We start from the raw sequence: 12022 nt of genomic DNA on the forward strand, positions 1-12022 counted from the left end.
CTGCACTTTACTATGAATTTAAGCCCTTATTTATCTTCTTTTTTTAATTTACATAACTTAAATGCTGCTGATTGTTGGTAACAGGGCTAAGCACACTTCTGACCAGAATCTTCTTCTCCCCCCTTGCTATGTAGATCATTGCTAGTGGTGTAGCATCCAGTCCTACTGAGGTCCAGGCATATGCATCCAGCACTCTCCTGGCTGCCAGCCTATCAGAGATCAGGTCAAAAGGTCAAGGTTCAGAGGTCAATACAGAGTCAGCAGTGTTATCTTGTGTCAGGTTCCTTGAGGAGAATGAATTCATTAGACTACAGAACGTGGAGTCAGAAGGTAATGCAATCAAACCTAATTGAGAGACCATCTGTGTTGAAGGACCACCTCTCTATAAAGACCAAAAGTTTGGTTTCACTTTGGTTTCATTTGATTAATTGAGCATGGCCATACACAGCAGGGGGGGTCGTCAGGGGGGCAGTTGCCTCACAGAAATTTTGAAAACTTATATATTTTTGCCGAGTATTTTCACAAAATTTACCAAAGTATGCAGGAAATCCTTCTATTTCACTTTACGAAATGACCTAATGACAAGCTCGGTCACTTTGCTCCCTTGATTTTGAGTTTTTTGAAAAAGTTTACTCGTCTTGCCTGCCCCCCCCCCCCCCCCACTCCCCCGCAAGAAATTTCTGCATACGCCCATGTAATTGAACCTGTATTTGAAGATGACCTGCTCATAAAAACCATTATTCTGGTCTCCCTTGGTTGGCTGGTTTTTATGGACAGGTTTGAATAGGCAAAGTAAATTAGTACAGGTTAATGCATGAAATATTGGCAAATATTTTGTGATGAGTGAAGGAATTTTGTTATTGTATTTGATTATTTTATTCACCTTTAGAAGTCATATTTTGGAATCCTTTTGCTTTAATTTAATTGTATAATTTTAATTCTCTATGGTAAACTAGAAAATATAGTTCATGTGTTTTTATTTCCTTTCTCAGTATTCTGAGAAATTGATGCTAAATCATATACCTGCATTAGTAGAGAAATTGCTTATATTGTGTCTTGAATAATATTTTATTTTATTTTTTGTTTTAATTTTGTAATTTAAAGATGCACCCCTTCAGCAATCATTGATGATAAACAATGCATATGATATTGAATACACATGTAAAATACAAATCTATTTCTTGTATAATATTCGATTCCTAGATGGTATGGTAGAAAAGTATTGTCCCACCCAACTAGGGAAAGCTACTCTATCATCAGCTCTCTCACCAAATGAGGCTCTTCTTGTGTTTGCTGAACTTCAGAAGGCTCGCAAGAACTTTGTCCTGGAAAATGAACTTCATATTCTCTATCAAGTAAGGCATAACTTGATCCATGTCTCATTAACTTGTTATCAATGAAAATTTATAGGTATGCTCCATGCCAATCAGATAGTGGATTTTCAGTATGTAATGACTTCAACTTATGTGAAACAGGTCCTCATATTTGTGAACATGGTTTTAAAATGTCAGGAAGGAAGGTATATTATTAAATCTCAAGCTGACAATAGCTTGCATGTTTTAAAAAAAAAAAAATTTCTTGATGGATCAATTATTACATTGATTATAGGCTAAGTGAAATGCCCTCCCCCATTATCATTAGACATTGCAGTCATTCATCACAATTAAATTAAGTTTAGACCGGTGTTTCATAAAGTGGCATGTCTGAGACTTTTTCTGGCAGCTGTAAAAGTTAGTCTCAGATTTTTATAACTCCTTGGCAGACTGCAAATTTGTCACTGAAATTACTGACCAAAGTTTCTTCATGTCATGACCTCCTGATATTAAAATGATATCTTTTTAAATGTGCTATTAGGTCACTCCAATCTATGATCAAGGCTTCCAGCCCGACTGGTACCAGTTCGTCTGCACGTGGGAGAAGATGTCCTCAGACCAGCGTCGGGTTGCTGAACTAGTCGGAGTAGAGGAATCATTCCTGATGAGGGCCAGTCAAGGCCTTGTCTCCTATGCATCACGTTCGGCCAATGTCCAAAAGAGCATCGCCATCCACCGACGTTTCTATACCACACTTGTCCTTCAGGAGTTGGTCAATGAAGTGCCGCTACCGACTGTCGCTGCCAAGTACAACTGTGGTTTTGGGCAGCTGCAGTCATTACAGCAATCTGCTAGTACATTTGCAGGTAGAGAATAGATTCTTCTTTGTATATTCTGCCTTGATTAAAAGCCTTAGATTTTGTTTACGTTAGGATATTTACAGGCGATGCATGCACATGGGTTCTTTTGTGATCTATCTGCTTTCATGTTAAGGCAGTAGGCATCTATTGCACAGCAGCTTCGATCATCAACAGAGCCTTAAAAGATGATACATTTTTATTATATATGATGAACAAAATGAAGACATACATCATTTGTTTTTAATCATGTCTTCAAATTTGTGTAATTGTACTAAAAAAAAAACTATTTTAGGAGTGTTGTCATCCAATTTTCTCCAACTTAGTCGTATCAATATCTATATGAATATGAGGTTGAAGTTGCAGCATATTGAATAGTAGATGAAGTTTGAAAAAAATGAAATAAGGTTGACTTATAATCTCTTGCCACATGTATAACTGCAATGTATGAGACAAAACTGGTGAAATTATTGGAATATTACAATTATTCTTTTTAATAAGACATGCAGGCTATCAAAAACATACCTCATTAATTAGCAGACATACACTAGTATTGCAACAGAAACATGAATTCCTTTGATGAGTTTGTTTTCCCTCTTTTCATTCAGGTATGGTAACAGTGTTCTGCAGTCGTTTAGGCTGGTGGAACCTGGAGCTCCTCCTGGCCCAGTTCCAGAGCAGGCTGAACTTTGGGATCCAGCGGGAGCTGTGTGGCCTGGTCCGAATCTCACTCCTCAACGCCCAGCGAGCCAGGCTGCTCTATGATGCTGGTTACCCTACTGTAGCTGCTGTGGCAACCTGCGATCCGGATAACGTGGAGATGCTACTCAGAAATTCTGTGCCATTTAGAAGGTAATTCACAGTGGATTATTTCAAGTTTGGTGTTGAAATCTTGATATTGATGTTGGATCAGATTTTACAGTAGCACAGCCCCAAACCTAAAATGAAGATGGCCCTGGGATGACTGTCACCAAGATGTGAGCTTTACGTTATGTGAACCAAGTGTTGTAAATCCTGATAGTGTGTAAGTGCCAGGAAAGGGGAGGGGGGTATTTTTTTCCTCAGTCTCTTAATAAGATCTAAACGGGAGAAAATTCTCCCCAAAATGTTTTGTTTGCCACTGAAAGATCTGGAGATGATGAAATTATGTTCAATCCTATGACATGTGTTACTCATGAAATGGATGCTTATTTGTTGTGGTTATTGTTTTTATTCAGTGGCAGACAAGCTCATGGTGAAGATGCTTTTGAGGCAGTGGAGAGGCAACAGACCAGATGTATCTGGGCCACTGGAAGGAAAGGACTGACGGAAGCTGAAGCTGCAAGGCTCATAGTCTCTGAAGCCAGAGCGATCGTCCAAGCAGAGCTTGGTGTGGCTGGAGTTGCATGGAGTGATGAGCGAGATAAGAATGGCACCAAGACTGATGTACATGTAGGTCAGGGCGCCACTGAAGATGAATGCCCGCTGGAAGGCAACAGGGGTGGGGAGAGTAGACCTGAGACAGCTATAGAAGGTGTGTCAGAGGAAAGCAATAGAGGCAGCAACAGCAGAATCGGTTATAACAGGAAAGACATTCCTGAAAAGAACTTGGAGAAGGAATTGTTACAAGTGACAGGAAAAGATCGCACAGAACAGTGTCTAGTCACTGTTAAACCCACAACTGATAAGCCAAGTACATCATCAAAGTCTGCTAAAACTCTTGAAAAATCTGGTGTAAGACACCGTGATTTGGAAAAAAATGGCTCTAAATCATCCACAAATTCTAAAGAGAAGATTGACCACATGCAGAGAGAATCTACAGCAGAAGCGGAGGGAGAGAGTATAAAGGTTGTAGAAAGCAAGACATCCAAATCAACTGTCAATCACCAGTCTGTTATAGGAAGTACAACTCTTGAAGATAAACCTAAGAAGCAAATTACAGTCACTGCCCAGGTACATTCCAAACCTCCGAATAACACAGTGGATAAAGAACCAAATATCCCATGTGTTCCTACAAAACAACACAGGGTCATTAAAATTTGGAATGAGAGTGAAATACATATAACTAGGAATGAATCCCTTCTTGACAAGAAAGAAATACATGTGCATTGTGCTGCAAGATCTGCCAAGGAAAGAAGTCCTGAGCTCACAGAGCAAGAAGAACATGATAAAGGAAAGATGACATCAACACCTGTTGTATCAGAAGACAAAGCTTCACATCATCAAGGTCAGGAAAAGGAAACATCTCCGGAGCTGTTTTCATGTCCTTTAGATGAGGGTAGTCTAGAGGAAGTACTGCAGCAGATGGTAGAAGAAGGGGAGTCTCCTCCTGCAATGATTCAAGGAGATGGACAACCTATGCAGGATAAGGACACTCTCAGGACAGATGACAATGGAATGGTTGTTGGTGAAGAGGATGGGATTAGTCCAACTTTCCCATCTATGGATTCACAGCTTGAACAGTACATGGCTGAGTATTGCACCCAGAATGACATTGTTGCTGAATCAGCTAGTCCTGACCTTGATGCTGCAAAGAAGAGAGGAAGGAAGCAATTAGGACACTGCCAAGATTTTCAATCAGAAGCCAATGTACAAAGTGGCTCAGACACAACAGAACCTACTTTGGCAATAGATACTGTAACATCAAGTCAGAACACAAATGCTAATACAAATACTGTTGTACCAGATCATGCTGTTGATGGTCTCCAGGAAACAGACCTCAGATCTTGTCCTCTGGTAGAGACAACCCAGGATGTACTGCTTGCTGCACAAATGTGCGAGTCCTTTGACTCATTCTCATGTAGCATACAGGCATCAGTAGCCAAAGAGAGCAATCCAAGTAAAAGTATACATAAGCCTGTTGAAAGGGATGCAACTTCTGCTGCTAAATCTCATAAAAACTTTGAGGAAGATGCAAGGATTGTACCTGATCCCTCTCTGGTTAGGAAGGATCCAACAGGAATCGTACCAGAAAATACATCACCCAAGATGCTGAGAGATATTACCAAATCGGAGATCCAAGGCTGTAAAAACGATGATGCTATGCACTTATCTTCAGATGATTCCTTTTCATTTTTTGAGATTCCTGATGGAAATGAAATATTGGATTCAAGCCCAGACAATGCTACCATGATCTTTGTTGGAAAATCCAAAGAGTCTTGTCCAAACCCATGTTCCGTAGACTCTGCGAAAGATCTTAATGTTGCTGATAGCAATGTGAAAGCCAAAGGCGACCAACTCTGTCAAGTGGTCAAATCATCTATTATCAGTAAAGGGAACCTAACACAAAATGGAAATGAAAGGAAGGATATTGAGAAGCAAATACTACATGTAGGTGATCAGAAACCTTCAAAATCGGGAGAAATTTCTAAGAAAATTGTGAGTGGCATCTCTGGTAATAAACCAACAGATCATCACAAATTTGCAACATCTAAAGGACATACCAAATCATCTGTATCGAGTGAGCCTGTGTCGAAGAAAAAGAGTATAGGACCATCTAACTGTAAGTCATCCTCCAAATCTGAAGAGGTTTTCTCTCCCAAGAGAGATGATAAAGTCAAAAGAAATGCAAATAGCCTTCTGAGTCCAGGGACTTTGGCCATGCTAGACCTCTTTGCAGGTGAAGATGATGATGATGACTTGTTCACACAGCTGAAAGAAACACCAAAGACTAGATCCAAAGACCAGACTGTCCTTGCAGGCAAGGACAAGACAGGGACACATTCTGGCTGTAAGGTCAGCAGTCAAACAGTTATAAAGCAAAAGATGTCAGTGAATAAGGATAAAAGCGCAATCCCTTCTCATCAAGAAAGTACAGTAGGGTCAAGCAGTAAAGACTATAAGCTGAAAGAAAACCAAACAAAGTCCAATATATCAACTAATTACACAAAGAGAAAGAATGAGCGACAGGATAATGGATCTCCACCAAAGCGACAAAGGACTCCACCAAAAGCTAGTGCTGCTGTTCAAGAAAAGTGTGAAAGTGTGGTTCCTGTAGACATGAAACACTCTGAAAGGAGAACCAGTGATACAGGAGATTACATTCCTCCAACACCTCCCAGAGCAAAACAGACCACTCCCAAGATCTCCAAGGCCTCTGGGACACAAAGACCAAAGATCAAAGCAGGACAAACACACAAATCTGGAAAGAAAAAGAAAAGCCAAAGTAGAACCCTGGAGAGTACAAGGAGAAAATCACCAAGAGCTTTGAATATAAGTAAACAGAATCTTGATGCAGTAGAGGAAGAAAGGGCAACTATTGCCAAGGATCTTAGGAACGCATCAGACAAGAGCTCTCCAAAGTCAAACAAGAAACTTCATATGACTGCTGAGATGAGCAAGCAACTAGCTGACAAATCATCAGGTCAGATGACTGAGGTGCCTAGGATTCCAGATATGGCCATGATACCCAACAGTGAAATGCTGCTGCAAGATAGCGAGGAGCTGTTCTCACCAGGACCTATTGAATCCCAAGACGCCCTCAATGTTGGAATGGATGAACATGATTTCAGTCTCAGGTTCAGCGTGGACAGCGATACCGAGATACCGCCCTCACCTCATCCAGTCATCGCCTCTGCCTCCTCGAAGCAAGAGAACCACCAGCAGTCTTTGATGTCTTCCTTCACTCCATCATTCTCCTTTCCCCAGTCCTTCAGTAGCTCACCAGCTATTCCTTCAACGGACAATGCTTTCACTATCATAGACGTCTGTGCCAATGTAGATCTCTTCAGCACATTCATGATGGAATGGAAACGAAAGAAGCGTTATGCTGTGGCTGTGGCCTGTGAGAAGTATCGTCCTCCAATCCAAGGTGTCACAATTGGTGGAAATTTCAAAAGACCTGGTGAGAATATTTCTTATAGACTCTTAATTTCAATATTATTTTTTAACCCAATGTGTGATGCATAAATGTGAGATGATATGGTATTGGAAACTATCAGAAATGTCTGCTTAAGTCAAAATCTTAAAGTACTTAAAAACTCTCTTTGACTCATTAGAGGTAAATGACTAATGTTTTGCATAAGCTGGTCTCAAAAGTTGCTTAACTTGCTTGTAATCAACTTATGGAAGGCTGAATATGTAGGTTTTACTTGTTTAACTTTCATTTTAACTCGTCCTGTATTTTTTAGGCCCTAAATTTTTGTTTTATTTCATGCAAGTAGAAAAATAGTATGTTTGAAGACTGGCCAAACGCCCATCAATCATTAAAATGTAGTGTATTCACCTATAGCCTACTAACTTCTACAGGCTTTGTACAGAGAGAATGAGATGAGAACAAAGTTCTTAATTCAAATCATGAGGTAGTGTTCTTTTTTTCTTTTTTTTCCTTAGGCACATCCAGATCTACATCACTCCAAATCATCAATAGTAGATGCACTTTAGATAGTAGAGTCATACCTTAGATGAACTTAAGATAGTGTTAAGAAAAGAGTTCACAATTTAAATGGTAATGTGGTATGGTTTTTACTTTTTCATCCAATCAGGCACTTCTGATGGAAAAAGGGTTGAATGTAAACCAGATGGCTTTCCTCTAGAAGACCTTGAGTTGTTGGTTACAGGTATAGCAGTGTGCTGGGGTGGTAAAGATGCTTACTTTGTTTCCCTTCAAAAAGACATACCAGCAGGTAAGAAAAAGAGCTTTATCATAAAAGCCTCAAGTTGTTTACTTTCTAACTTGTAAATTCCGATGTTTTAGTGATAAGACATTTAATTGTGCATGTAAAACTTCATCTATTTAAATTCCTGATCAAAAGAAATGAATAAGGATACAGTAGCTTGTTTGTCTCCACTAGGACAGATTTGATCCTCTCTTTTTTGCACATTTAATGTGTTTTTTTAATTTGATCATAGTTTTTCCTTCATTTCATTTTTTCTCACTCGATTGCTGATCTGCTTATTGATACAAGGAGTGTAAAGCTATTTGCTAAAGCTAAAATTGAATATCAATTTCAAGATTGCAAAAATATTATGCAATTGATTGAAAATATTTTTTTGCAACACCCCTAAGACATATCTAATCTTTCCTGCAGGTGATGCGGATGACACCCTTGCCCCACCCGACAATGCCCCTAATCTTCCAGTCAATGAGAGACTGAGTAAGATCAGACCAGTACTAGAGATTGAGAAACTTGGAAGGACTGCCAAGGCAAAGTATCATCAGAAAGTGGTGTTTGGTGCCAAACACCAGGTAAGAAATTAACCACTGCAATATGTAAGATTCATTCATACTAGTGCAGTGTTGAAGTTTAGTGTTTATGTTGGTGTTGGGGAAAATATAAACACCAGTCACAATACCTAATTTAAAGTACAATGTAACTTCAAATTGAAATAAAATTTCAATTATATTATTGCAGTGTTAAAGTTGGGTTTGGTGTTGGACAACATAAACATCATTCACAACACCTAACTTGAAATACCTCTGTTTATATTGTTAGCTATTTTATGGAAAGCATCTCAGACAGAATAGCGTACAATAACCGATACATTGAAACATCTGTAAGTTGGCCTCATAAACTGCATATTGGAATTAACTAAACGTTGCAGATAAACAAACCAACATTGCATCACAGATTATGAATTGAATTCTTTTTTGCACATTGTCTGATTTTACTCAGATATCTGGTGCTGTGGGCTGTATTTATATAATAAACAAACTAATCGAAGAATAGTCATAGAAGACTCATTCATTTCACTCTTACTAGGTTCTTTATATATATATTTGTATTTTTGGGGTAATTATGTTTTTCATTAGCATTTCAATCAGAGATGAGATCACAATATAAACATATTATTGAAAACAATCTGACAAGGATCAAAGAAATAATAGTAATGATAAATATTGTGATAATATTGGGTGTGTATGCACTGTGAATAAGTGCTTGTAGATATGCAAATTGTAAAATATAAACAGTTGATCATTTCTTTAAGCTGTTCATAAGTTATGAGCATCTTTGCAAACGACTGGTGATCCTTTCTTGGGAAATAACTCGACACCACTGAAAATTGGTTCATATAATTTACCACAAAGTTTGGATCACCAGTTAATTGTAGAGGCTCATAACCTACCTGGACCTGGTTATAATCTGGTTCTATTTTTATCACTAGTATAAGATCCTATCCCAAGCCTGTGGATGTCTCCTATCTGGATGCCTTGAGGATCCTAAGATAGCACAATGGTTAATAGATCCTGGTAGCAAGGAACCTAACCTTCAATCATTGGTCACACAGTATTCACCCACTGATACACATCTACTAGAAGGTAGGAATGATTATCCTCTGGTATTTGCTTTGCGTGCTCTGGCCAATGTTTCATAAAGCTTAATGCTCTTTCTTCTATTTTGTGATGTTCCTACTTCATCTCTATCCCTCTCATTCACACCCCTCTATTTATCACCATTTTGAGCCTCATTTAGATATGGTGATGTAAAACTTCAGCAACATGGTTTGAAGCATTCAGAAATGATTACAAAAATCACCCACACTTACATATATGGTAATAAGCACTTACAGCATTATACATTTCAAGATTTAACAATTATCTCACAAACTTATGATGTACATTACAATGAACATGTATAATGCCTAATTATTTCCTTTTTGATGCCATTTCTCATATTACATATAGTGCATCATGTTTGTTCCACACATCTTTGGAAAGGTCTTTTTTAGGACTAGATTCTTCAAAGAATTTGATTCTTCCGCAGTTTTTTGCTGTTCACTTGATTCAATAGGAATCTTAGATTTCCCACCATTCCATGCACGTGTTATATATAGTTACATCAGTGTAAAAATTAGTTTGGAATGTCTATTAAATTCTTTGACAAATCTGTGTAATGACCTGATCTAGAGCAAGTTTATCAAGGTACAATGATCTTCTTTTGACATCTTCATTCTACTTTGTAGCTCTTGGTGGTGGTCTAGGCCTTGGTGGTCCAGGGGTTAGTCCAGAGATGAATGGGTCCAGTAGACTAAGGGCTACTACTGAAGCAGTCCTGGCCCTACAGGTCATGGATGTTATGCAGAAGCAGCTTGAAGAGTTGGACCTGTGGAAACCATTCCTTGAGGTAAGCTTAGAGCTCAAAATAGGTGTTTCAAATTCAGTGTAAGTAAAAGTTTGGTTCCCAGATCAATTGTTATTCCAGGTGGGTGTTTTCATAAAGCTGTTCGTAAGTTAACCCTAATTCTCCCGGGGGGGGGGGGGGCCATTATGGCCCCCCCCTCAACAATTTTCGCGATATATCTGCTGCGCAAAATTTTTTGACCTCGCCGCTCACTGACTTTTTACTTTCAAGTCTCGCGCAAATTTTGAGCCCAAATTTGTGACGCCCGAGTACACGGTTACGACATTACGCAACATTATGTAAGTGCATGTCAGACCCAAAATTGCTCATAAACGTGATTTCATTTACAAATCCAATGCAAATTGTGTATTTAGCCAAAATTCATAAATGTATCATTATTTCTACTTTTACTGATTAAAATTAATTAATTTTGCCTTGTTTATGATCAGAATTAAGTCTGGAACAATTTCCATTGAAAAAACAATAAAAAACAAAAAGTAAAAAAACAATGAAATACATAAGAAATTCATAAAACAATAAAATACATAAGAAATTAATTTCCAAACTGAAGTTTTTTTTTATTGCGATTGTTAAGAATGCTACAAAGAATATTTTTACCAAAAATTAGCATTCTAGAAGCTTTATTTAGTGAATTAGAGCAAAAAGTATGATTTATGCATAAATTTGCATAATTAATTCATATAAAATAAAATCTCATTATTTTGGAAAATTTTACCATACAGCCTTGTAGATTACATCGCACACTACCAGCGTGCAAATTTTTGCGTCGCTCGCGCGATCGGCGGCCGAGATCTTAAGGGGGGGCCATAATGGCCCCCCCCCCCCCCCGGAAGGACAAGAATCAAAATACCCCGGGAGAGTTAGGGTTAAGAGCGACTTTAAGAACGACTGGTGATCCTTTCTTGTGGTAAATGGTATATTCATTGGCAATTTGGTTAAGCGCGTAAGAAAGGTTCACCAGTCATTCTTAAAGTCACTCTTAACTTACAAACAGCTTTATGAAACGGCCCCCTGCAATCAATTCCAAACTACTTTTGATTGATAGTCTCCTATTCTCCTTTCTGCATCAGAGAGTATGAATTGATTTGCTACTTGATCTGCAACTCCAAATTTGCAATTGATTGCAAATACGTTTCTTGCAACATGCCCCCTTTCCCAAGTACATTTATTCTGTTTGTGTTGTTGGATTAGAATTACAGCACTCTTTTCAGTCTGAATATGTATACCTAGTTGTATACATATAATAATAATAATAGTAGCTGGATTTATGTAGCGCTCTTTGCCTGAGGATACAAAGCCCTTGCTACCATCACCGGCGCTCAGTGCATTCAAGGAATTAATCTTACCGGGTACCCATTCACCTCACCTGGGTCGAGTGCAGCACAATGTGGATAAATTTCTTGTTGAAGGAAAACAAACCATGGCTAGGATTTGAACCCACGACCCTCTGTTTGAAAGGCGAGAGTCAGAACTACTAGACCATGATGCCCCCATTCTAATTAAGTTGCTTGTTCATTCCCCTTTACTTCTTTCAGGTTGAGATGCCATCCATTGTAACCCTAGCTAGAGTGGAACTGAATGGTATTGGGATTGATGGAGCAGAGTGCGAAACACAGAAATCTATCATGCAAGCTAAACTAAAGAGCTTAGAGGAGGAAGCATACAAGATAGCTGGACATGGTTTCTCACTTACATCACCAGAGGATGTTGCACAAGTAAGCTGGCATCAAGATCATTGGTGGTTAAAATGATTGTGGTTGTCATGGTAATTGAAGTGGGGGTGATGATTCAG

General features: G+C 38.7%; 1 protein-coding gene across 1 annotated transcript in view; it reads left to right on the forward strand.

The window, feature by feature from the left end:
• Positions 1 to 12022, forward strand: part of LOC129259184 (DNA polymerase theta-like) — a 43429-nt gene that overhangs the window by 23368 nt on the left and 8039 nt on the right. Inside the window, exons 13-22 of the mRNA XM_054897486.2 lie at positions 135 to 330; positions 1204 to 1355; positions 1855 to 2179; positions 2779 to 3022; positions 3388 to 6992; positions 7633 to 7773; positions 8179 to 8336; positions 9254 to 9407; positions 10052 to 10212; positions 11766 to 11945. Of these exons, the coding sequence (XP_054753461.2) occupies positions 135 to 330; positions 1204 to 1355; positions 1855 to 2179; positions 2779 to 3022; positions 3388 to 6992; positions 7633 to 7773; positions 8179 to 8336; positions 9254 to 9407; positions 10052 to 10212; positions 11766 to 11945 (5316 nt within the window). The remainder of the gene's footprint in view (positions 1 to 134; positions 331 to 1203; positions 1356 to 1854; positions 2180 to 2778; positions 3023 to 3387; positions 6993 to 7632; positions 7774 to 8178; positions 8337 to 9253; positions 9408 to 10051; positions 10213 to 11765; positions 11946 to 12022) is intronic.

This window comes from Lytechinus pictus, chromosome 4 (assembly GCF_037042905.1).
Source record: "Lytechinus pictus isolate F3 Inbred chromosome 4, Lp3.0, whole genome shotgun sequence".
Taxonomy (NCBI): Eukaryota; Metazoa; Echinodermata; class Echinoidea; order Temnopleuroida; family Toxopneustidae; genus Lytechinus; species Lytechinus pictus.